General features: G+C 35.0%; 3 protein-coding genes across 3 annotated transcripts in view; 1 reads left to right on the top strand and 2 right to left on the bottom strand.

Moving 5' to 3' along the window:
- Positions 1–235: 235 nt before the first annotated feature.
- Positions 236–1,788, bottom strand: LOC116346693 (serine/threonine-protein kinase pelle-like). The gene has a single exon (XM_031776880.1). It carries the CDS (start codon positions 1,579–1,581, stop codon positions 244–246), a length of 1,338 nt encoding a protein of 445 aa, XP_031632740.1. The 5' UTR covers positions 1,582–1,788; the 3' UTR covers positions 236–243.
- Positions 1,789–3,355: 1,567 nt separating this feature from the next.
- On the top strand, positions 3,356–5,737 carry LOC116346692. Its single transcript, XM_031776879.1, has 7 exons — positions 3,356–3,667; positions 4,047–4,293; positions 4,363–4,477; positions 4,702–4,762; positions 4,840–4,962; positions 5,106–5,483; positions 5,574–5,737. The coding sequence occupies exons 1-7, from the start codon at positions 3,427–3,429 to the stop codon at positions 5,684–5,686; spliced, it is 1,278 nt and encodes a 425-aa protein (XP_031632739.1). The 5' UTR covers positions 3,356–3,426; the 3' UTR covers positions 5,687–5,737.
- A 2,803-nt stretch (positions 5,738–8,540) lies between these two features.
- LOC116346661 (uncharacterized protein DDB_G0283357) overlaps positions 8,541–26,052 on the bottom strand; it is an 89,808-nt gene continuing 72,296 nt past the window's right edge. The window contains exons 3-4 of the mRNA XM_031776832.1: positions 18,294–18,456; positions 8,541–10,450 (exon numbers count right to left, since the gene is read on the bottom strand). Of these exons, the coding sequence (XP_031632692.1) occupies positions 8,690–10,450; positions 18,294–18,456 (1,924 nt within the window). The 3' untranslated portion in view covers positions 8,541–8,689. The remainder of the gene's footprint in view (positions 10,451–18,293; positions 18,457–26,052) is intronic.

Here is a 26,052-nt window from a genome sequence, read left to right as displayed (position 1 = left end):
TAATACGTCTGGACGTGAAAGCAAAAACGAAAAAATTGAAGAAAATCAAACCGAAATCGAATTCTAATAATTTAGCTGAAAATGTTGAATGATTAAAAGTCTCAAAAATGTCTTCTGCTATTCTAACAAATATAGCAGTGCTATATCACAATGTTCGTCTTTATTTCATAAATTTACAATTTGAATCATTATCATTTCTAATACTAGCTTACAAAATAAAACTGTGCATGGGAACTAAAGTGTTTAAAGTGCTAACAATGAATTTAAAATATTCGACATTTCCGGGCGTTCATTGCGATCGCATCGAGTACACGAAAATCCAATTTCGATCAATTGCATAAGAGTTTGTAGTCCGGTTTTCGATGATGGTTTAGCATGAGCATTGACCAATGTACTGATCCGTTCCGGCGATTCACTGAATGCCCACATGTAACGTGATAGTTTGCTATAAGTGCCGCGACGTTCATCAAGCGGACGAAGGCTGGTCGCCAATTCAAATAGAATCACACCAAATGCATAAACGTCATTTTTGGTGCTAATTATAAGTGTTGAAATGAAATCGTCGGCTAAATAAGCGTGAGTGCCGTATAGTCGTTTTGATTTTGTATTGCCGTTTATTGTGCATGCTAAACCAAAATCGCCAATTTTCGGTTGTAGATTGTTGTCCAGCAAAATGTTGGCTGATTTGATGTCACCATGGATTGTGGCCCGTTTATTGAATGTATGAATGAATTGAAGTCCGCGTGCGGTGCCAATGGCAATATTGAGTCGCTGTTCATAAGTCAATGGTGATTTTTTTTGTCTTAAACATTCGGCCAAACAACCATTTGGCATAAGTTGATACACCAAGCACGCTGACGAACCATCAAAACTATATCCGTACAGTGGCAAAATGTTGTCATGTCGATTTTTATTTAAGAACCGCATCTCGATCAATATTTGCTTGAGTCGTTTTTTTGTTGTTGCACTTTTATCGTATCCTTTGCAATTGATCCGTTTGATTGCAACTTCAGTGTGTTTCCATTTTCCTCGATACACAACCCCAAAAGCACCGGCTCCAAGTGTCTCCTCTTCATTCCAATTGTTCGTTGCTTGTGTCAATTCGTCCAATGCAATTTGCGGAATTCCTGCACAAATGATATCAAATGAATTGACATCTGGCTTGAAACTGTCTGATTTTGGTGTTGCATTGATTTTTTTATGCAGTTTATATGGTTTTTTTAATGCATTCACTTGAGCCTTTAGCGCCGAAAACGATGAACTCTTTGTAACGATAAGGCGATGATATGATTTATCGACTAGATCACGAAGCGTTTCCATTATGCGAGACTCTTTCAATCGATGCAACAGCATGAACAATTCGGTAACTGTGTGATTTCCGTGATCGCTCCACTTAGACAATAGTTTTGATGCTGGCGACGTACTTTGACGCATTTGATCGATGACCAACTTTTCATATCCAATTTCACGTGCCAGATATCGCCATCGTTCATTTTGATCCAATTGACCGCACACAATCCGATAAATGCTTAACGGAATTTCATGTATCAAACACGAGGTATCAATTAACATGGCACTCATCACTGCTGATTGTTTGTTGATTTTTTTTTGGTTCACTTTTGTTCAGATGTTTAAAACACGAAAGAATTTTCTTCAAACGTACATATATAACTTTTACTTTGAACAGAGACTTCTTTTTTTCTGTTGCTCTATAGTTAAGAGAGATGTTTCTGCTGCGAGATGTTGAATGTAACTGATTGTAAAGGTCGATGCCATGTAATTTTATAATTTATGAAAATTTCCCATATGTTCAATATCGAAGTTTCCCCAGAACGAGAATGAGAGTAGACAGCAGAACATCAAGAGTGGGATGAATTTTCTTGGTTTATAAACACAATCGGTTTTCAAAAGTCCAACGTCCCGTCCGTATTCGATTGTATGCAAATGTTGGTCGGAGCGATAGCAATGCGAAAATAATGACAAAAAGAATATGCAAAATATGTAGAATGGGAAAGTTACGCACTTCAGGTAGAAAAAAAGAAATGACATTTGCAATGGTCTCATTCGTTTCGTGTATTGTGGGAATTTTTACGTACTTTTCAACAATTTGCCGAAAATAAAAAGGATTAATATAATCCAGTTAAAATAAACAAATGCCAGGGAGATGCTGTGCTCAATGTTGCATCTATATGATTGAAAGTAAAGAGAATTTTTTTCTGCTTGCAGGACAGTTATAGAATTATCTTTTTTTCTCGATTTTTTCGGTTAATAATTTCGCGTACATTTTTATTTTATTTTGCATCTTTGTTAATTAGTGACCAACATCCATTTTGTGGGGAAATTCCCCCATTTAGTCTCGACAACGGGAATTTTATTCGATGGTTTCCTTTTATTGGGTTGACTAGTTGATGTTTTACGACATTAAACTTCAATTTTCCCAAAGATTGTACTTTTTTGAATCCAGATTCAATGCATTTTGCCAGGTTCCATTTTTTTCAATAATTTCTTAAAATACTAAACACAGTGTACATTGAAGAGATTTTTAATTAAAAAAATGTCAGCATATGACCAAATGATTTTTTTCATTTTTCGACAAAATTCTTTTGTATTGATGATTTGTTGTAAAAAAATGTTTTTGATGAATCACCAATAAATCCGTAATATTATAATAAAATTCGATTGAATGAAAATGAGGAAAATGCTCTTTTTTTAGTTGTTATTGATAAATTAAAATTGAAGATTATTTGGGTTTGTAACCGTTTTACGGCAAAAAAGAATGGATACTTGATAAAGCGGTAAATTCGTGCAAGCCAATTAACACGTTTTATCATAATCAATGGCATGTTGAAAAATTCACACGATTCGCTTTAGTCGCTTTAGTCACACGTTTTTCATGTGTGTAAAAAGTCAAAATGTGTAACGCGGACACATCTGATTCCAGACAAAAATTCAGTTCATTCGACTGTCATCGTTCATCGAAGAATAACATACTTTGAACTATGTGTAGTGTTTTTGCATTCAAAATTAAATAAAAGAAAAAATCCAAATAAAAAATAGTAAAAAGTGTTGAAACATTTTGTTAAAAACATCAATTTTTAAAATTATTGATTCAGATTATAGTTTTTCGTAATAAAATTACATTCAATGTTAAGATTTCGAAGGGAAGAACAAAATTTTGACATAAATCTCAGTACAAAATAAGAGAAATTTATAAAATTGTGAAGAGAAATTATGTAATTTGTAACATAATAACCTCGTGATTTGTTCCGTTTACATACATTGTTTTTTTTTTTAAGTGTTATGTAGTAAATAGTACACATGGAGTAAAATAAATAAGAATCATAAGTGACATTTAGCGCACGCACACACACCACATACACTACGAATGAATTAGATAAATAAATTGAAACGCATAACCTGTTTCGAATGAAAGAGAAAAACGTCAAAATACTCTCAATGAATCACAACAAACGACCGAAAAAGATGTGTCATCGAACTGGCTGGATAATATTGAGAAAATCATTGAATTTTTTGTCACAATTCATAATATTTCTGTGTTTATCGAATATAATGGTTCACGCATTGTTAAATGAGTTAAATGAGCATTATGATCTAGACGATACATTGGTTTCACCACAACAAAATCAAACACATCGAAAGGGTCGATGTAAGTCAATGAAATTTCTACACTTTCTCTCCATTGAATTCGAAACAAATGTTCGAAAATCATTCAGACGCAATCTGTGTATTGTCATTTGGGGCAAATACCTCCCAGTTAATTAAATAAAAGAAATCTCATATGTGTCATTCTCCTTTTGTTCTTTTCGTTAGAATGAAAAGCAATTAACAACTTTTATCTGTCTGGATTTCAATGCTGATTTGGACCATTTTATTGAAATGGTTTAATTAAAAGCGCATGAATACAAAACGACACATTAATTGCTTTTGCAACGGTTTTTTTTAAATATCACATATCTCGTATTTTTTGTGTCACTTGAATGATTGTAGCTAACATTTTTATAAAATTCGAAATGATTCGTTTTTAGATTTTCCATTTTATACGCTCGGACGATTTGTGAATACACCATGCGTCGGTTCAAATCAATTGATGGGCACATGTGTTTTAATGGGCGAATGTAAAGATGCCGGCGGTGTTGCAACGGGAGGTTGCAATTCAATAACACGTCAGGCAATTTGCTGTGTTTATCAACAGACATGCGGTGGAAGTACATCAACTAACAATACATATTTTGTATCGCCAAACTATCCGGGACTTTGGAGCGGTGGATCATCGTGAGAAAAATACATTTTTTTTATGTCGATCCGCGATAATAAAGTTATCTTTGCATTCAATTTTCGCAGGTGTTCGTTAACGGTGAACCCTTGTAGCAATACAGTGTGTCAGCTTCGCGTTGAGTTTCAAGATTTATCATTGGCCGGACCAAGTGGAGATGGAATTTGTAATACTGATGTGATTGTAAGTGAAGTTTTTTTCCTTTAAATTGAGAGAGGTTATCATTAAATTGATTTTCGTCGTATTTCCTAAAAAAATATTTTATTGATTTATCTTATTAATTTAATGTGAAAAACATCAAAAGGTCAATATACTGATTAAAATATGTAATAAATCATAAAATTCAAAAGACTTCAATTATAAGCAGGAGAAATTCATCTAAAATGTTCATATCACTTCCATTCCAGCAAATAACCGGTGGATCTTCCAGTGTTCCGAACATATGTGGTGAAAATTCCGGTTCCCATGGTGATTATTGAATTATTTATATTATTTATAAAAAGATTATTTTTATTTGTCTTATTAAAAGTGTTTTATTTTTAAAGTGGTTGTTGATTTTGATGGCACAAATCCCATACAAATCACTATAGCGGCGACGTCAAGTTTTACGTTCGGGCGACATTGGTTCATTCGAGCAACGCAAATAAATTGTGATTCAGCAATGCGAGGTATTTTATTGATTTTATCTTTAGAAAAAAAAGGTGCATTTTTCTGTCTCTATTGAGCCATCTTTGGTATTACAAAAAAATTGTCTGACCTTTTCAAATTTTGAATAGTAAGGTCGAAATGTAAAGTTTTTACTATTTCACAGCTCCATCAGGATGTTTGCAATACCACTATGCATCGTCGGGAATAGTACGAAGTTTTAATTATAGTCCGTCACCAAATTCCCTGCCAAACACCATTGGTGTGGAAGGATCGCGACAGATTGCCAATTTAGCGTATGGAATTTGCATACAAGCCGTATCATCTTGTTCGATTACCTATAGCATCTTATCGTCAGATGTGTATTCGTTCACAATGACCGGTGACGTGGGCGCCGTGGATCCATCTCTTCTCGGTACTGGAACACTTCAAGAACAACTTTGTACAACCGATTATCTGATAATACCAAACCCAAGCCAAGGCGGAACCACACTCACCAGCGGAAGTGATAGATTTTGTGGCTTGGGATTAACTGCAACAACGAGTAAGCGAAACAATTTTAAATCTAAACGTAAGCCACATTTAAATTCCAGCAAATAATTTTCATTTATTCATTTATTTTTGTTACGTATAGGTAATGTTCTTCCGTATGTATTGTATGTGATTACCGATGCAAATGAAAATTTGGATATTGGAAATCGTGGATTTGCACTCAATTACGCACAAAACGAATGTCCAGTTATATAAACGAATGTGACATAACTTATATAGACGGACATCCAAAGAATTTTGTTATTCTCTGCAACATTTGCTTTGCTTCAAGAAAGAAAAAAGGTAGTCAACCCTGGAGGAAAAAAAGGTGGAATGAATAGAAGAAAAAAACGACTTGTACGAGGGTTGCTCCATAATTTTTTTTAAAAACATATATAACACAGTTGTTTTTTGTCGAAAATGGTTTTATTGTTTTTCAAAATATTCCCCGAGATGATCGATACACTTTTGCATTCGATGAAACCATTTGTCATAGCATTCGTGCCACTCCGAAACTGATATCTCCAAAACGTGTGTTTTGAACGCTTCAACTGCTTCTTCTGGTGTCGAAAATCGTTGACCACGTAGTTTTTTCTTCACGCTTGGGAACAAAAAAAAGTCATTGGGTGCCAGGTCAGGACTGTACGGTGGATGATCCATCAGTTCGATGTTTTGACCGGTCAAAAATCGAGTAGTTTGAAAAGATGTGTGAGAGCTCGCATTATCGTGATGAAGAATTATTTTGCGACGGTGGTTGTTTTTTCTTATTTCACCAAACACTTCGGGCAAACAAATGGTGGTATACCAATCAGAATTGACGGTCTTACGATCCTCTAGTGGAACGGTTGCCACATGACCACTTCTCCCGAAAAAACAGGCGACCATTCGCTTCGAAGTGCTTCTTGCTCGAACAACTTTCGTTGGGTTATCTTCATTTTGGAAGACCCATACAGTCGACTGCTGTTTCGTTTCGGGCTCATAGGCATATATCCACGATTCGTCACCAGTGACGATTTTATTATCGTCTTTTGAAGCACCACGATTGAATTTCTTGAGCATTTCTTTACACCAACTCACACGAGCCATTTTTTGTTCATCGGTCAATTTATGTGGGATCCAACGAGAGCAAATCTTTTTTACGGCTAAATGTTCATGCAAAATTGTATGTATGCTGTGGGATGAAATGCCCAAAGATGCCTCAATCTCACGGTAGGTCACATGACGATCTTCCATAATCAGTTTTCTGACAGCATCGATGTTTTGTGGCACAACAGCCGATTTTGGACGACCTGTATGAAACTCGTCTTTGAGCGAACTACGACCGCAACGGAATTCTCGGTACCAGTTATAAATTGTCTGAAGGGTTGGTGCTTCATTGCCAAAGGCCAAATGAAGTCGATCGAAACACTGTTGTTGAGATAATTTACTTCGAAAATCGTAGTAAATCATTTTACGAAAATCTTCACGTGTAAAATTCATTTTTTTGTTGAGTCGCAGTTTACCAGTCACTGTAAACAATACAAATAGCGTTCGTACGACAAAAGGTTCAGGGCACGAATACATACCAAAACATCAAACTTTACGAATATGACAATGGTTTACATCGGGCAACACTATAAGTACCATTTTAAAAAAAATTATGGAGCAACCTACGTATTTAATTTAATTGAAAATTTTATATTTATTTGCTTGGTTGTCCATAAATAATTTTTCTATTCCGTTTTTTTTTTTAACGTGAAAAAAAGGGATGAAAATGTTAAAACCATTTTTCATAAATAAATTAGACAGAAAAAAATGTGAACTATTACAAATTGTGTTAATTACAGGATTTCTGTTTTAATTAAAAAATTAACGCTAAATTTACGCTTAAAATTAACAAAAATAAAAAAAATTCGGTTGTGTGGAAACGAAAATGAACTTATTTGAAATGAATAATGGCAATAAAAATGAGAAAGAATCAGTACGACAACTATGTTTAATGAATTGAATTTTCGTTTAATATTGTGTCTATTTTATGCATGCTATTTTCACTGTGTTATTTTTCTTCATAAAATTTGCAAATACATACAATTAGAATTTACAATTGAACTGATGCGTAATGTGACATGGTGTGTGTGTATGCATGAAATGAATATGTTATACTATTAGGTATTGGACAGAAGCGCGACAGTCAAGAGAAAATACTTTCATTTTATTTTGTTTGTTATTGTTGTCTAATTTATAAGCATTACATTCAGTATTAATTTTAAAAACAAAGTTAAAATCAAACAAATCACAGATTTTCACATGTTTACAGTGTGTATGTGTGTTCTTTCTTCTTATTTCTTTTTCAAAAAAGAGTGTACTCATTCTTCGTTTTATACATAACTATACGAAATTTTAATCTAAATTGTGGGTTTTTTATGCTAGCGCTTCAATTCTGATTTATTACTTTCGTTTCGGTTAAGCTAAAAATGTATCAGAATCATTATTTGCGTGCGTTTTGAGTCCACTTCTTTCGCTCCACCTACGCTGTTTTTTTATTGACAATCTCGTTCCGAAAGTAACTTACATAGAGTTTGTAAACACAATCTTTTACAATTCGATTGGTTTTGACCACCAATTCAATTGGTTTGTTTTTGTTTTCAGTTAGGAATATACAAGAACCATAAGACAGAATGTACAGGATATTTCTATATGCTAATATTAGTTAAAGTTTTGTCTATTTTAACTTTAAGAATAAGTGAATGATTCGTTTTCTTTTTCTATCGGTGTATTTTCCCTTTTCGCATAGAGACGAATGGTAATTGTCGAGAGAGAAAAAAATGTCGTTCGATTAGACTATTAATTTTTTTTCAAATTTCGTTCAAAAATTTCCCATTTTCGACTTGTTTATCTCTGGTTTATTTGAACTGTAGCCAATTAAGATCGAAAAGAAAATCGGTTTTAATTGAAATTAAATTTTATTGCCAAAAAAAATTCATTCAATTTTACATTTTAATTGTTTTCCCAAATTGATTCCCATTTCAATATGGAATTTTCAAAAGAATTTATTTACAATTTTCGATTTTTCATCAATTAATAATTACTTTTTTAAATTAAGATATTATGTGTGTTTGTGTGTGTGTTTTTTTTTTGTTCTCATTTTATTTAATAAATTTTGGAATTGCAATGTCATTTTCAATGATCATTTAAATGGCTCAACTTATTATTCATAAATATATCATCACATTTTTTTGTTTAGGAATTTCGCATCGGTGGAATCGGTTTACCGTTGCTTTTATTTCGATCTTTTCGTGCCCATGAAAACATATTTGACAGCGAAGATGCATTGTTACCATTACTACTGCCACTATGAGCGGAATTGCTTCCGTCACTTTTGGCTCGGCTATTTTGTGTGTATTGACTGTAACCAGAATCTGAACCAAAACTCGAGTCATGCGAGTAAATTGGTTGAATGTGTCCCATTTCGCTGGATGTGGACGGTATGCCAATATGATTCCTACTACGCGAATGACGTTGATCGCGATCGCCGTAATTTTGATAATTTGGCGTGTATGACGATGGATGATACGGTCGACGATTCGATGTGGAAATTGTTCGATAGCCACCGTGCAATGGTGGTGGTGCACACGCACTTGCCATATCTTCATGGAATACTGGTTCCGCATAGCTATATGTGTTGTCATTTTGATAGGAATATGGTAGTGTATTACCCGAGCTTCTGTGTCGCGATGAACGTGGATTTGTACGCGATCGACTGTTACCATTGCCCGAACACCGAACCACATTATCGCTGGGTGCATAGTATTGATTTTGCATTTGGATGCGATTATAATTATTTAAATTCGAATTGCTATTGATTAAACGGCCAGGGAAAATGGTCGAAATCATTTGATCTTGTGCCATTTGACTTTGATAGCTGGTTGGTACGGTTGTTCGATTACCACCGAATTTCGGTATTATTGGATGTTCGATGGCCGATGTTAATTGTTTATTGATTTGATTGTGACGCTCAACGTCACTGCTATTCGAGCCATTCATGTGACCGCTACCATTTGACATTGCATTGCCAACATTTCGACTATTCACATTATTATTTACATTATTCAATTGATTGCTTATGCTACTGTTATTTGAATTACTATGACTTAATTCTACATTATTGTTACTTCGATATTGATTGTAATTATGGTTCTGGCTTTGATGATGATGGTGATGATGATGATTATAGTACTGATGTTGATTCATCAAATGATTCGATTCTGATGATGTATCATCGTGGCTACCATTTTCATTGTTCATGCGATTTCCAATTGGCAAATCGCTGGCCGGTGATGGTGTCATTTTTCCCGCACTACCAACACCGCCACCGTTTCGCATTCGTTTTGTTCGATTGCGTAACGCTAAACCACTATCAGGACTAGCAATTCGTGTTGGACCACTACTAAACGAACTATTACTATTACCGGCTGCACCATCGTTGACCGGTGCCGTCGATGCCGATGACGACGATGATGAAATCAACGAATGTCGATCATTTGAATTGCGTTCCATTTCGTTTGGATTGCTTTGACTATTTTCGCCATTGTTATTATCACTGCCACAATGGTTTCCATTGACTGCGCTACTGCTATTCATACATTCGTTGTATAAACTTGAAATTGATGGAATTGTTTGCGAGATGGCAGCACATGTTGAGGTGGATGTTGCCATTGGAATCGGTGTGTTTGCCGTTGCTAATGCTCCATCTTGAATTGATGTAGAAATGTGATATGGTTGTGCGGCGCCTCCATTCAAACTCAATTCATCTTCAGCAAAGTCATCATCCGATTGTACACGCGGTTCACTCTCAATATCCGAATCACGTGGACCTAATTCTTCGTAAACATTATCCAGTGAACGGTATGGATCTGGTCCCGGCGATGCACATACAAATACTGGCGGTGAACGTGAAATTGGGTATCCACTTGGAAAATGAATTGTCTTCGGGTGCAACATCTGGAAAATAAACCAAAAAAAACATCCATTTTAATAAAACAGTTTTTGATCAATTCGCTCTCAATGAGAGTGTGTATACTTCTTTTTTTTTTTTGTTAACGTTTCGCCATTATAAAAATGCTAATCATATTTAAACACTTTTCTGAATTGATAACAAAAACGAACGAAAACAATGAATTCAATTTACACGCTTAAATGTGAGAAGCGATAATTTTAACTCGTCGTACGCTTGCAAAAGCACATCGATTTTCTCGGTTTTATAGTAAATGGCGAATAATACGACTTTCAGTTGTAAAAAAAACTATTACACTTAATGCATTTCCATTTGAATTAAATTGAAATAAAATGGGTCAAATTTTATGTGCACTGATGTGCTCTTTCTCTTACTCTTTTACTTCTCACTTCTCACTGACTCATTGAAATGCTTTGAATGAATGAATGCACGACAATCCATTAGAAAAACTTTTGCTTGTCTTTCTTTCATTCGTTCTTTTTTTTCTTCTTTTTACTCGCTATTGTGATTGTGTGTGTGTATGTTTTTCACCATTTTTCGGTGTTATTTAATCGAAGTGCACTTCATTTTGCTAAAATGCAGTATTTTTTTGGCCGAACTGCAGCCACCACTACTTTTTAATTTGAAACCAACGGAAACTTTTGCATATTCATTTTTGTTCTGCGTTTTTTTTCCTCTTTGGCTCTCTTTAAGTTTATCCGATGGAGAAAACAAATCTGAGGCGACATGCTAAGTGCAAAAATCACACCTCAAGTGCAAATAAAATGTGACAATTCAACATTTTTTTCCCTCTTTGTTTGTGTGTGCGCGTGGAATACGGTTGACTCGTTCTTTGTGCCCATAAATCTTTGCGTTGTTTGGCGAAAGAGAAAGATAGAGAGAGTGAATGAAAATATGGTGGCACATAAAGTGTTTGACGCCACACCCTGGCTCCCCCGCTACCGTTCAGAGGATACGGGAAAAATGAAATCGATTTATTTATTGTATGGGTCATGCGGTGCATTGAAGAATCATTTAGCACGCATTCCATCGTATTTTGACCGCAGAGAACTGCAATTTATTGTATGTTTCAATATGTCTGATGAGCACTCAGACACACTGAAACCGTTCCAATTGAACGATAGAAATGGTTCAAAGAAGATCGAAAGGGGGAGAGAGAGATGGAGATGCACGAAAAATCAACACGCAAGTCGAGAGTGCTTTTGAACATAATGACTTGTCGTCAGCGTTGTTGTTGATGTCAGTATTATCGTTTCAACTTCGACACATTCAATCTCCATTCAACCAAAAACTTGATTCAAAGTACACAGACCGTTTGAACGAAACGGATTTTTCGAGCAAATCGAAATCGATTTGTTATTCGCAATTCATCGTTGTCGTTTGTTGCAGCCGAGAAGTAATAAATTGTGTTTAGATTTGTGTGACGCTAGTGAAAATCTCTTTCTCTCTCTCTCTGTATGTATGTCAAAAAATCAAGGTCAAATAATGGCTGTTTCTGCAGCATAAAAAGTAAATTATTACCATCAAATCCTTTAAATATTTACATCGTAGAGCACGGTGAACGTTTTACATTTTATAGCTCAAAAGCAGTCTCTCATACACAATGTCTTGATTCTATGAATGTAAATCCGTGTGCACTTTTTTTCTCTTCGTCTCCGTTTATTATTACCTTTTTTCGAGAATATAAAACAAAATTACGACTCTGAATACAGTTACATATCATTTTGAATGGCTTGCAAAGAACATGCTTTATGGCACAATTCCACATTTTGCGATTTGGTTTCGAGTAAGATAGAGGCGGTGGCAAACAAGTCGAATAGAAAAACTCAATTTAGTTAGCTCATTTATAATTCTCTTAAAAGCAAAATACTTTATACACACTCAAAACGAACAGCAACAACAACGATACTCGTGCTATACAGCTTATGTTCACCGTATGACGATTATTGTGGTCATTTGTTATTGCGAACTACGGTTTTTGAAAGACTAATTTGATGTGACTTTTCTTGATGTGCATTTTCACAAACATCACCACCACTGCCAACGACAACGACTCCGGCCCGATAAATTGACATAAAAGAACAGCAAAATGCACACACACGGACATGAAATAAGAAAATAAAAGCAATACGCAAGCCACATACATAATGCACGATGGTAGTGCAAAAAAAAAAAAATAAAGAAATTGTACCAAGCTGTGTGTTTGTTCTTATTGGGGTTTCTCAAGAGGTAGAAAAATGCTACAACAATAAAAGAACGTGGATAGCGAGAGAGGGGGAAAAAGAAAAGTTTAAAGAAGTATTTGAGTTGTTGGGGATGAGAGCGTCTTTTTTTCTTTCATTCTTTTTGTTATTTAACCGTCTCTTACGCATCAAACACACACATGCATCTAATGGGAAGCACAAACGCTTTCAGGTTGAGTAAACGTATTCGATGGAGCGCCACTCTTACAATATTCAGCCAAACGAACGCGAAGACTTAAGGCCACTGTGAAGTGTGTATGTACGTGAAGAATGATTGTTGTGAAAATTCTCATTCTCTTCAATTTTTTGTGTATTATTTTTGAGCTACAAGAGGTGAATTCAGCGTCTTTTTTTATGTTCGCCATGTGCAAACTGGTTAAATGTGCGTGAGTCAGTTTGCTTTGAGATTTTCTTGTAATTGGCATTCAATTTTCATGGTTCTGCTCTCTCTCTCTATTTCTCGTTGAATACGCGGTTTTTCTTTACGAAGCGAAATCCTTTTGATGCGCTTTTCGTTGTCTCTTCATAACGTGTTCTTTCTCTTCTTTGGAAGTGCTTTCAAGTTTTTTTTTTTGAAAATTCTTTTATCCTTTACGTTTATCCATATTAATGTGAACCATTCTCGCCAAGGCTCTTTTCATTTCTCACTCACTTTCTCTTATTTTCGTCAAAAGAACCGTCTTTTGGATACTTTCATATGTTGTTTACAAATCGGTGTGCCTTGCTCCTTTTTTCTCTCCTTATTGCTATATGCAAGCAGTTTTTTATTGTGCAAAAGCATGAAATGGTTGAGAAAAAAGGGCAACAAAAAGCGGCATTGTTTATATTCATTTTTGTTTGTAAATGTTTGCGTGTTTATTGCAATGAAATTATTGTGCACAATGTGCATTTGTTTTCCCCTATAGCATCCACTTGTTTTGGAGCAGATAGAATTTTCTTTGCTTTTGTTTTGCCTCTTGTTCCCACCATGTACGTGTTTATGATGTATCAAGATGATATTATTCACGTTTGAATGCTTTAAATGGATTTGAAAGAATAAAAAGAATCCAGCATGTAATGCGCAAAGAAAAGCGTTTGCACACGTCTCGACTCTCAAGTTGCATAAAGTAAATCGGTGTGCAATGTGCATATTTTGTGCGTGTGTTCTGGAAAAATTGCGCGAGCGCCCGAACCATGCTCATATCATGCAACAATCACTAAACGAGAGAAAAAGAAAGAGAAAAATCACATCCAAAGTTCATACGTGCATAAAAGACATAAAGAAAAATGGATGGTATTTATGTTATGGTGCAAATAAACGCTCCACTTCTCTCAGCCTTGTGTAAACAAGATTCGTGCGTGTGTGCGAGGAAGCGAGTGAGTTTCGAATGTTTTTCGAAGCAATCGGATTCTTACGTTGTGCATCTACAATTAGATGGTATTCATGAATGATATGAGCAGTTTATGTCAGAGTCTGGTGAGTGTTTGTGATGCTTTGGTTTTGGTGCCATCGAAATAGTGCATTCTTTTGTCGATTCAATGGCAAAGCAATCTTGTTATATACTCTTGTGGACAAAGTCATAAAAGTGTGTGTGCTTTTTTTCTCTTGAACTGTGTTAAGTGTATGCATGTCGTCGTCGTCATCATCATCGTTTCCAGTGAATGGACAGACAATTCGCATAAATTGTGTTTTTTGATGTTAATGTGACCGATACTTGCAATTTTATGCTCACATGCTCATAGATGTGAAGAAGTCAACCGTAAATCGATGATCCATTCTGGACTGTATGTGTGTACATGGATGCTGCTGACACTGAACGAAACTTCGACGTTTCACAAAACCATTTGAATTTTAAATGAAAACTACTTTCGAGTCTTTTGCTTCAGACATACTCTCATTGAAACATTTTTTTTTAATGAAATTTCGCATTTTCGATTAAATGCAACCCGACTTTCAATTTGTATTTTAATTTTAGGAAAGTTCAGTATCCGAAAGAATTCCTCTTCCTTTGATTTGAAACAAGAAAAAAATATTCCAAAGGAAATCGAACGTTTTCTTCTCTCGTCGATCATTCCGCATCGTCGTTTGATACACATTTATATTGAGTGACGAAGTGTTTAATGTAAATAACGAAAGTAACAAGAAGAGAAAAAAAAAGTATGTTTGATTGATGTTCATCGTGTAGCAGTGGAAACGAGACGAATGTGGGCATGAAAAGTGGCTCTTTGTGGTTACTTCTGCTTATTGATTGAATTAAATTTTCTTTTCAGTGAAGAGAAAAAAAGGCGAAGGAAAGAAAATGAACGACTTAAGTTCGATCGAACGTAGGAAGAGCATTTCAAAAAGGCATCTTGTTTGCGAAAGTTGTAAGTAAATGTTTCCAATAATCGTCTCTTTCATCGGTCAAACCACAAAGAGAAGATTAACCGCTTTTCAATGGTTGCCGGAGACGAGTTTAATTCAGTTAGTTTACTCTTTTTCTCCATTTACCTTTTCTCCCCCCGGTTTTTTTGGCCAGCATTTTCTTTCAATTAAATTCAAAAATAAAAACGAAGAATTTCAATTGGATGCTGTACATTTCAAAAGATACATTCCATCAAAATAAACATTACATTTTATAAATCGATTTCGAAGAATTTACTACAGAATTCACAAAGCCATTTTTATGAATCACTTGAGTGTAATTGAACGCATTTGGACACTTCAAAACTGACAGAGAATATCAAGAATTCAATAATGCTCGAGAAAACGAGAGAAAAAATCCACTGTCAATAGCCTTTGATTCAATTCATCATCATGGCAATGGTGGTGCGTCGGTCTTGTAAAAGTAAAGAGGCGCGTTTTTCTAGCGTTCCCATTAATATTATCAATCGGTCACATCGCACAAATAAACGATTTACGAATCACTTCTTCTGCCTTTTGTTTTCGATTGAAAGGTCCAAACGCGAACGAGAAATGACCGTTGAATTTGCTGATTTCACTGGAATTCTATTTGATGAAATAGATTGGTTACGGTTAGTTTATATTGTCATTGGTATGAGAACCGACTGTAAAAGAAGCATCAGAAATCGAATTAGGGGCCGCATAAAACTCATAAACAAATTGAATAGTCTGCGCATCGAACAGAAAATGAGTCCAGTGTATGCAAACAAAAGCCAATAAGTGGGTATTATAAATGCTTATACTCTTGGTGGACATGAATAATGAGTGCCGCTGTGAGAGTAAAACAATCAATAGCCAACATGCAAGCCGAAAGGTAGATATTATCTTGCCAGGTTGCCAATCTCACTTTCATTGTTTGCATTTCGGCAACCCGATGCGATGACATTTAAATTATGGCGAAATGATGAAATTTTCAAGAAAGGCCCGAAATGAAATTAAGATGATGACGATGGTGTGCCAAAGCGGAAATATTATGTTCCATGCAACGCGCCAGCGATGCACATGATTTTCGAGAACCTCATTCTTGTTTCATTCAACGACACAATTAAATTGACAGAATTCAAGAACGACCACTTCCCCAGAACAAGTAAAAAAAACGAACTCATTTGTTTTCAGCATGTGAACTACATTTTACAATGGCTATAATTCTTTTTAGTTCTCTCCCTCCCTCTGTCTCTCTTTCAATATCGCCAGAAACACACAAAAATCACCGTTGCTTTGAATAGACGTTTCGGAAATTTCATCGAACAATAGCCGCAGCAGCAACAGCATTTGAAGAAAAGAAGTAGAAAAAAGACACGATGACGACAAAAAAGGCGTATCGAACGGATCTAAATGTGAAATCCGATATGAATTTTGTAGTACATTGTGTGTGTGTATGTATTTTCTTGTGATGCCAACTTGTTCTCCGTTTTTTTTTCTTATCCTGATTTTTATGTTGTCTATTGCAAAAACAGCAACACAAAAAGGGTATAATAGCATCAAGCACATAAAAACGAATTAAGAAACGTATTCGTGCTTCGAAATTTCGATTCTCTTCCATTTTTTTTCCACTGAGATTTGTAGTAGTGTTGTACAAACTACACAAAGGAATACATATCTTTTTCAAAAGGTTCCATTGGCACGAAACTTGTTTTTCTTCCCTTTCACCACGGTTGAAAACTATAAAATCGAAAAACTTGGCCGAACGTATATTTGAATATGTGTACCATCAAATTCGTAAACAAGCAATGAATGTTATAATAGAAAGAAGGAAATGGGATGACATTGTATTGTACGAATACAATAAAATCATCGGCTTTTTATTTGGATAGTCAACGGAGAGAATGAAGGATGGACGTGAAAAAGGGTTCTTGCCTGCTTTCGAAAAGAAGGTATAAGACGGTGCGTGAAAAAAATGTATGCTGAAATTAGGCATCGGTCAGTAGGTAGGCTAGCGCTCGTATGCGTTGTGTGCAAAGATTTTCGAAGTAAACAAAAAAACATAAAGTGCTCAAAATCGGTTTTATCTTCAGTTATTCACTGTTGATAAATCGTATCGAAAAACCAAGGCGAAAAAGTAATCTGCATCTTTGGGACGGTTTACTTTCTCTTGAAATCCATACGCAAATATTTGCATATAACGCGCAGCAATCCCATGCCATTGCTGCTTATATTCGTCTTATTCTGATTATCACTTTTGTTTTCGCTCCAAGTATTTTCGGTGATTTACATAAATATGAAATGTGATATTTTGGTCTATGATTTGTTTGTCTTCGTCGTGAGCATAGCAAATATAACGAAAGAGTTCGAAAACGAATGATAGAAAGATCATTTTCATGTTTGACCTCATTTAATTCGACTAAAAGTTTTCAATGCGATAAACTTGATAGCTCTTGAGTTATATTAAACGTAACGTTATTTTTTCTTTCCAAACTGTATGTTATGTGTGAAAGAGATTTGTTTTTTTTTAGTTCTTTAAAAAGTCGTTTAATTCACAATGTCATTTGGCGAACAAAAGGGAGTCGCACAACAACACAATTCCCATTCCATTTCCTTGTCATCGGAGTGCTTCTTTTAATCGCATCGTTTGTCATTGAACTTGGTCTAATTCATTTTTGCTTGTGCTGATGCTGATATAGACATTGTCAGTTAGTTCGATATGATCTGAATATCCGTTCTTTTCATTCGAATACGGTGATGTGTCGTCTTTTCATCGTCATCGTCGTCTGTGTGCGTTGCCATTGTTATATGAGCCGAATTGTTCTGCACGCATACACAAATGAGCACTTCATTATGTTCACGATGATCTCGATAGAATCAATTTACGTCTCATTTTCATCACATTGTTATTCAGGTAACATGCACCATGTGTATATGTGTTGACACATTAAATCACAATATTTTGACAAACTCATCGTCACTTTTTGCTTTATTTTCTCTGAAACTTTACCATTTATATAATGCAGTGCATTGTCTTATGCTTTTTCTTTTCATTGTGTTCAATTAGAAAGTAATTATTATTGTTAACTGAATTGAATTTTGAAAATGTGTAACGTTTTCGGTTCACTTTCCGATTTAGGTAAAATGTGTAATTCGATTCATTGAGACATTTCGCTTGAAATTTGTAAATGATGCGAAACAATGTAATTTATTTTTCAATTTATGTATATGCAGCACAATTACCTCCATATTGTGATGCCGTACCAATGGATGATGGTGTAGATGTGCATCAGGATCTTCGTATGCTACTGAATGACCACCAGTTGAAACTCCGCTCGTGTCCAAGTGTCCGTTTCGCTTCGGCAACGATTTGCATGGCCAGAAATTTGGCATCTTTCTTTTATGTCTGAAAATAAATAATGCGAAAATATTTTATTAGATAAAATCTTTATTTTTCTTTGTTGATATTGCAGTATGACTGCGTGTGTGTGTTTGTTGGCAAAATCGAATGGAAATCAAAATCCCTTTTGAAATTTAATATTACTGATCGTCTATAGAATACTTGTTTTCTTCTTGTTCATTGCACTTTTTCTGCTTGTGAATGCACAGGCGCATACACAGTTATTCAAAATCCATACTTTTCCTCGTCATTGCAATTCAAAAAGTGCCGACAACTGAACTGAACATAATATTGAAGAGTTATTCGCATACAAAAACTCATCAAATAATTGAATGATGAAAGATGAAATCTCTCAAGAGTTAACGTAATATTTTTTTCTTCTTAAGATGTGTTTTTCTCAAGCGCACATTTTTACACTCGGCAAAAGCTTATTGAAAGCAAAAATAAAATTCGCGGAAAATTTGTATAACGAATATATATTTTTCTCTAGATTCTTTCATACATTCTTCGTTTTTTTTCGATTCGTTTTTCATCGCTCAGCTTGTGCATTTACTCTTTATTTGCACTATCGTGATACATTCACCGAGAATGCTCAATCTTTTCAACTCATCACAAAACATGCACAACGAACGAAGACTTATAATCAGCATCTTGAAATATATTACTCTTTCAAACCGTCCAATGTTTTTTTAAAAACTCAAATTTTTCATTAAAAATATTATGCGTTCGTCGAAGGGATGGTCGCATTTTTTGTTCCCGATTGCACAAGGGACGCAGAGAAAATAGTTTCATCAAATGCAAATATTGTTGCAGGAAATGAAATGTAAGAAGAGAAAAAGAACGATATATTTAAGTTTTTCTGTTATTTCAATAATTCTCCGGGTAAATCTAGCCTTTTTAAGTTTAAGCATAAGTCTCACGGACCAAATTGAAGGATTTTTCACTTCTTTCGACTAGGCATACTGCACTTTAATTCTCAATTTTCTCGGTGAAATGGCATCGATGTTTTTTCCCACCGCGAATTTTCTATCAATAGAGATAATTTAAAGTTATTAAGTAATTCGTCGAATCGAATGCTAGAATTCACTTGAGATTTAACAAAGCATGTGCAGTATGCAAAGTGCAGTGTGCACAATCGTTTTATTTTAATTCTGCAAGAAAAATGATGAAAAATTACTATAAAACGAATAGCAAACTCTTAACGTCGTGATTGCTCATATTTCTAGATTTTTGCATTGGATGGAGAAAAAAGAATACATGTTCAGCATGTGAACAGTCGAACTTAAGAAAATACCCCCAAAGAAAAATATAAGAATGAACATTTTTCTTGCAAATTTCTCCAATATTTCTGGCGCTCTCATTTAATATATCGTGATTTTTCGTCGTGACACTTTTGTACACACACGCTTTTTGCACTTGTGTATCCCATTCCGGTTATATCCATTGTTCGCTCACCCTCACGCTGGGTGCGTGGCAATTTATATATAACTACGTGTACGCAGTCAATCGAAATGGTTTGGCTGGTGACAACAATACAAGAATATGAAATTTGTTTCAGTGACAATGTGTTCAGGTAGCTCGTTCGCTCCTTTTTCTTCGGTGAAAAGAAAAACGATAAGAGAAATAATATTTTTTACAGCGGCTACCAATAGATTACGGCAAGAGGCACACGCTGTGTTAACGTTCAGGTATATTCACCGTTTCGGTGGGTAAAACTTGAGTTTAAAAATCAAAAATTCAAATAATTTTTGGCTTGTTGTGTCCCAGTTTTTCGGTATGCTGAATGTGTGTGTGCGTTTTTGTGCGGGTGTCAAAAAGTTTGTTGATTTTTTTTCTCGACGTTGCTGCTCTTTTTCGCTTTTCTTTTCATCTGGATGTCATAAATGTCGTCATGTGTAACGGACGAAGAAGCTCTATATATACCAGCAGCTTCAAAATTAATAAAGTTTTTCCCATTTGTTCAAAGCTATATGCTCCAAATCCAAAACGAACATGGAGCGGATTTTGCTTGATTTTTTTCCTGCTTGTCGCTTATAATGTTTTCATTTTCTCTGCATCTTTATGTATTTCATATTTTCTGCTTTCGTCAAAGAAGCCATAAGAAAACCATAGATTTATTGCCTAAAACGATAAAAAATAAAATTCACATATAGTTGGCGCTGCATTCTATGCAAACTTGTTTTCCGTTGCAACGGACTAAGTGGAAAGTATACGCTTATTACATAGAATGTAGCGCCAACTATACGTGAATTTTATTTTTTATCATTTTAGGCAGTAATCTTATCGCTTCTTTGCTTTCTCTCTCTCTCTCTTTGCTTCGCCGTACTTTGTCAATTCATAAAAAGTTTTCCGCAGGCGAATTCTTTATTTGAAGTTTCGATTGAATATTTGCGTGTTTCGTTGTATGTGTATGTATGGATTTTTCCGTGTTTTGAACGCTTAAGATATGAGTTTTATTATCATCATCATCATCATTCGCTTGGAATTTTTTTCGTTAACAAATTTCTGGGACATTTGCTTCAGCTCTTTCCGTTCTTGATTGATGATCAACCGCAACCGAATGAAACCTGAGTTTTTATTATCAGTTTTTCTTTACCATTCCGAAAGGTGTATCTTTTCGTTCGGTGTCGCCAACGGAGATAAAAAAAAACACACGCAAAACTTGGTTGATTTATGAAAAATAAACTTCAAAGGCCTCGCAATCGGAAATTGAAAATTTCGTTAGGAAAAAGGTTCCGAAAATTAAAATGAGAACTTTTCATTGTTTTTCGTTTGTTGATGGTTGGGTTTGTCTTTTCTCTTTCCTTTCATCAGTCACTCATAGTGACATTGCAAATTGGGTATTGTCGAGTGAATGGGATGCGCGCACAGACCAGAAACAATCAGAGTGAAAAGCAATTTATTTAAATTGAATCAAGGTGAACCGAACAACGATATCCGAAAGTTGACGTACATAATCAAACTGTTGTCGAATCGCTAAATTTAGTCCATGATAAATTTGCCCAAAATAACCTTATTTACATGTCGCGCTTGTTCCCGCTTTAAGAAATAGATTTCTTTTTTCTTTGGTGTGTCGCAGCTCAAGTGGATACTACTTGACTTGGATACTCTCGTTACGTTTGTGATTTATTTCTTTGAAAAATGAATATTAATGCGATTTGATTTAACGGACGACTCACTGTGTCCATCGAGAGAATACAAAGTTTTCTGTCTACCATGTTTTTTTGTGTTCTTTTCGTTGTGCATTGTGGCTTTTTGTATATTTCATTTCGTGGCTCGATTCGCTTACAATTTGATTTCATCAGTGACAACGAAAAATGTGCTGTTGCTAATTTTATATTGAGAACCGTCAATCAAGAGCATTTGCTTCATGTGCTTGCAGCTTCTTAATTGCTGTCCTTCGCATTTTGGAATTTGCATCATCAACTTCGACAACGAGACGACATTCATACACACCGCTGCGGCATTAACAAAAATTTAAAATTCAAAGTTGATAAGTTTTCGAATGATGGTGACGAAAAGGGAAAAAAAGAGAAACGAAACAAAACCTTTCTATGCAAATCATGTGTTTTCTACCGTTTTTTTTTATTTTGGTACAATTTCTTAATTGCGACAGTGAATTAAAGTTGAATGGGCTCGAAAAGACGAAATCTTATCGTTATTATCACTGACAACATCATTATCCTTCGTTTCAATCAAATTTACTCATTTTTCTCCTTTTGAAAATCTCATTTCAAGCGAACGAAAAAAAACTGGCTGCCTTCATGCTAGTACATCTTTTCATTTGATGGAAATTTATTTCGATACTCGTCACTCAAGGGATTTACAACAGAGGAAAAATCGCGGCGGAGAAAATGTGAAAAAAGTAAGACTTTTTGAATTTTGTCAGATAATTGCAACGGGAAATTAACTTGTTCAACAGTTTTCTTGAAATTAACTTGATTTTCTATTGCAATCATGATTTTAATTGCATTCGGTTTCATTTTTTATCCTTCACCAAATTATGCGGTGCATTTTCATGATAGTTTGTCTGCAAATTTCACATATTTTGTAACATTCAATTGTCTAAAATTATAAGAAATGAAACGAATATTTTCTTCAGAATTGCACTTTTAGTACCTGTCTCTTCAAAATTTCGGTTAAATTAAAGAGTTTAGCAATGAATTCAACAATAATTCTAATTAAAAAGTTTTAAAAATAAAGCAGCATACTGAAATCTGGAGCTTATTCACGCATTTGCATAATTATTTATAAATTCGGGACCGAAGCGACTGCGTCTCGCTAATATTATTATTATTATGATCACGATAATCGTTTCGGCCAAAGTATATTTCAGTTTTCAATTTCAATTAGTTTGTGTATGTGCGAGATATTCCGAAATTGGGGATCTACACATTGCAAAATACATAAAGCGCTTGAAACTGGGCAAATTAAAAATCGCTAATTGTCTTTCTCAGTATTAAGAAATTAAATATCTGTTTCAGTGTTTGGTGCAGGCATTGAAACTTGGCCAACTTTTCTTTTGCTGAACGAAGCAAGCAAGCAAGCGAGTGCACAAAAACAGAGGAGAGAGAGAGAAACGAGTCATAATTTTCATAATGCAATTTCGAATTGTAGAAATAGAGACAGAGAAAGACAAAAAGAAATACACCCAATGAAAATTGAATGCCAAAGAAAAACATATAATTTCATTAAATTGCCATAACTCTGGCGCATTTGTTTTTGCAAAATATTATAAAATTAGCTGCAAGTTCGTTTTTCATTTCAAACCGTTTTTAAAATTTCAAACGTAGTTTTTCCATAGCTCCATGTTCGTTTTCGTGTGTTCTCTCTTCGTTTCGACTAAAAGTAAATGAATAAACAAAGCTCAAGGAGAAAATATACAAAAGTGGTTTAATGAAATAATAATCAAGGAATTAAATTGAATTTTGCTCATTCAAATCTGTGTACTTGCAATGTACACTTATCATAGGGGCATATTCAAGCAGAATTTTCTCTGTATCTCATAAAGAGCACCGACTCTTTTTTTTTCTCGCATTTGCTGTGGAAAAAGGGAGAGACAAACAAAGACCAAACAGAGAAAATAAAATGAAAACTCTGAGATAAAGAGCGAAAAAATCGTATGGAAAGATGAGAAAACAGTTGTAAAACATTGAGAACATGTACATGAAGCTGAAATTGAAATGTTACATTCTCGAAATTGGTTGAGAAGGTAACATTAGATTTCACTTCAGTTATTCACTGTTCGAGAATATTCGCAGTTATTAAATAATTTTCGTGCACGTTGATTTTGTATTCATCCATTGAATATGTTGTATTTAACCGTTTTTGACGTGGAAAATGGTTTTTAGCATTTTCCGCGGACTGGGTGTGTGTTCACCCCGCTTGAATTCAATGTGCATGTGAATCGACTTCATATATGAATGACGTAGAAACTGCTCACCCAGAATGAGTTCATGATTTCTCTGCGTTTCTTTTCCTTTTTCAAATCATGATCCAAATTTATCAATTATTCAAAAGGAGAGAGAGTGTGTGCATGTGAATTTTGTACACCACAATTTCCGTATGTGCTTTCCGGTTTTGGGTTTGGGGTTTTATTTCTTCATAAAGAAGAACTTTCATTCTATGTTTATTCCAAAACATCAAAATGTTTGAATCCGTTTTTGCGCTCAACAAATGAAATACAAGTTACGAGATATGAGGTTCGTGGTTCCGAGCATTCTTTTTTTTGTGTGTTTTTGCTTTCAGATTGTGTATTCCATTGCATTATTTTGAGGTTGGTTTGAACTCAAGCAAAAAGGGGTTCGGGTTTGTTGTGGTTGTCGAATCATGAACTGTTCAACTTTACTTGCGATATGCCAACACAAAATGTGAAAGATGTCTTTCCAAACAGTGTGTGCAATTTATCGTTTGACATCCATTTCACATTCCGAACGTATATTTCTTTCCGTATGTTACGGTGACATTGTAAAATGTGTGAATATAATAATCTGCACAGCACCTACATGTTTTCTTTGCCTGTGTCTATCTTTCACTTTGTGCTCACCAGCCGTTCAAAGTGTGAATTTCACATAGAAATGGATGGAAATAATATGTTTTTTTTTAAACTTGCAATTTGTAGAAAATCAAGACGAATAATGTGTGTTCGCTGCCGGCATACACATTATTAAGATTTTGTTCAACAAACATAAATGTTCACTCTGTTCTACTCCTTTCCAATATACAATTTTCCTGATAAAATGTCATAAGTGTGATCACTCATACCGGCTTCGTGCTCAGTGAAATGTAATACAACCGCAAACATCTTGGAAAACTCAAATAATATGTGTTCTTTGGCCGATTTCTCAGCAAATAGAAGAAAACACATTGCTTCAAGTGTTTCACAACAAACTAACCATTTCCCTTGTTCATTCCTCTTTCTTTGCAACAATGTCTACGAATTTTTCGTATTCGTCGCATTTATTTTTCCATTTCTGTTGCAAAGTTTCCTGCTTTTAGCACACTGCATCGAGGCTATAGAGACAATTGGAAACTTTCATATATTTATTGTGCATAAGCTGTAAGAGAAGCACATCAGGAAAGCGGGAGCAAGGGAGAATTGTACGTACTTTTGCGATTTGTTATGACAAGAACCCAGTACTTTTGAAATAAAACCACCTTCATTTGCAACATTTTTCGTTAAATTGTAGCAATCCGACTACCTTGGGCCAATCGCTGCGTTAAATTGTTGTGAGTCAATATCAGTGTTGCAAACATCTCGTAAGTTAATTTGAATTAAAGCTGAAAACATTGCTCCCGATCAAACTCATTATTTGATTATTTAGCATCAAAAACTTTTTTGCCGGCAAATTGAAATGCCAATTTCTTGTTTACGATGGCAAAACTATCGGTTGCAATTGATTTATACCGATGCTCGAGAAAAAACAACCATTTTACTTGGATCGCAACGAAAACATAAGAAATGCACCAAAGAAAGATGTGGAAAACGTCTTAAGTTTCTCAAGCTAAATTCTTGTTCGAGCGTCTTTGGAAAGTTTTCGTTAGAAAATCACCACTTCATCCCTTAAGTCAACCACTACTAATACCGTACTAACTTGGAAACTTGTGTGTACCGAACGAGTGAGGAAAAAAAGCCACAAAATAAAAATTGAGATTGAAGACTGGGACGAAAGAGAGAGAGAGAAAAAAAAAATGTGAACCAAACTTGTCGGCGAATGCTAAACACACGAAATCGAAATCGAACACATGAATCGAATTTTTGGCTTTCTCACTGGAAACTACACAAAATGATTAAATGTAAGTCTCTGGTTTACCATCGACCATCTCTCGAAAACAACATTACGCAAACTATGTCGTTCAGCTCCATTTCCAAACTGCATCCATAAAATAACTATGTACAAGTTTTTATCGAAAACTGTGAAATGCAGCTGAAACCCGCACAAACATCGCAACAAATAAAAACACTCGCAGAGAGAGAGGGAGGGAGAAAGCAAGAGAAAAAAAAACGAGAAAATCCTCAGGAATTTTCCGCTGTATTAAATACATGCCGTTTTTTTTTCATTGAAATACAACATTTTTCCCTCTTCAGTTTCGCTTAGGTGC

This window comes from Contarinia nasturtii, unplaced genomic scaffold, assembly GCF_009176525.2.
Source record: "Contarinia nasturtii isolate CC-2019 unplaced genomic scaffold, AAFC_CNas_1.1 Cnas_scaffold_1627, whole genome shotgun sequence".
Lineage (NCBI taxonomy): Eukaryota > Metazoa > Arthropoda > Insecta > Diptera > Cecidomyiidae > Contarinia > Contarinia nasturtii.
Note: the sequence above shows the minus strand (reverse complement) of the source record. Positions and strands in the feature narration are given on the sequence as shown.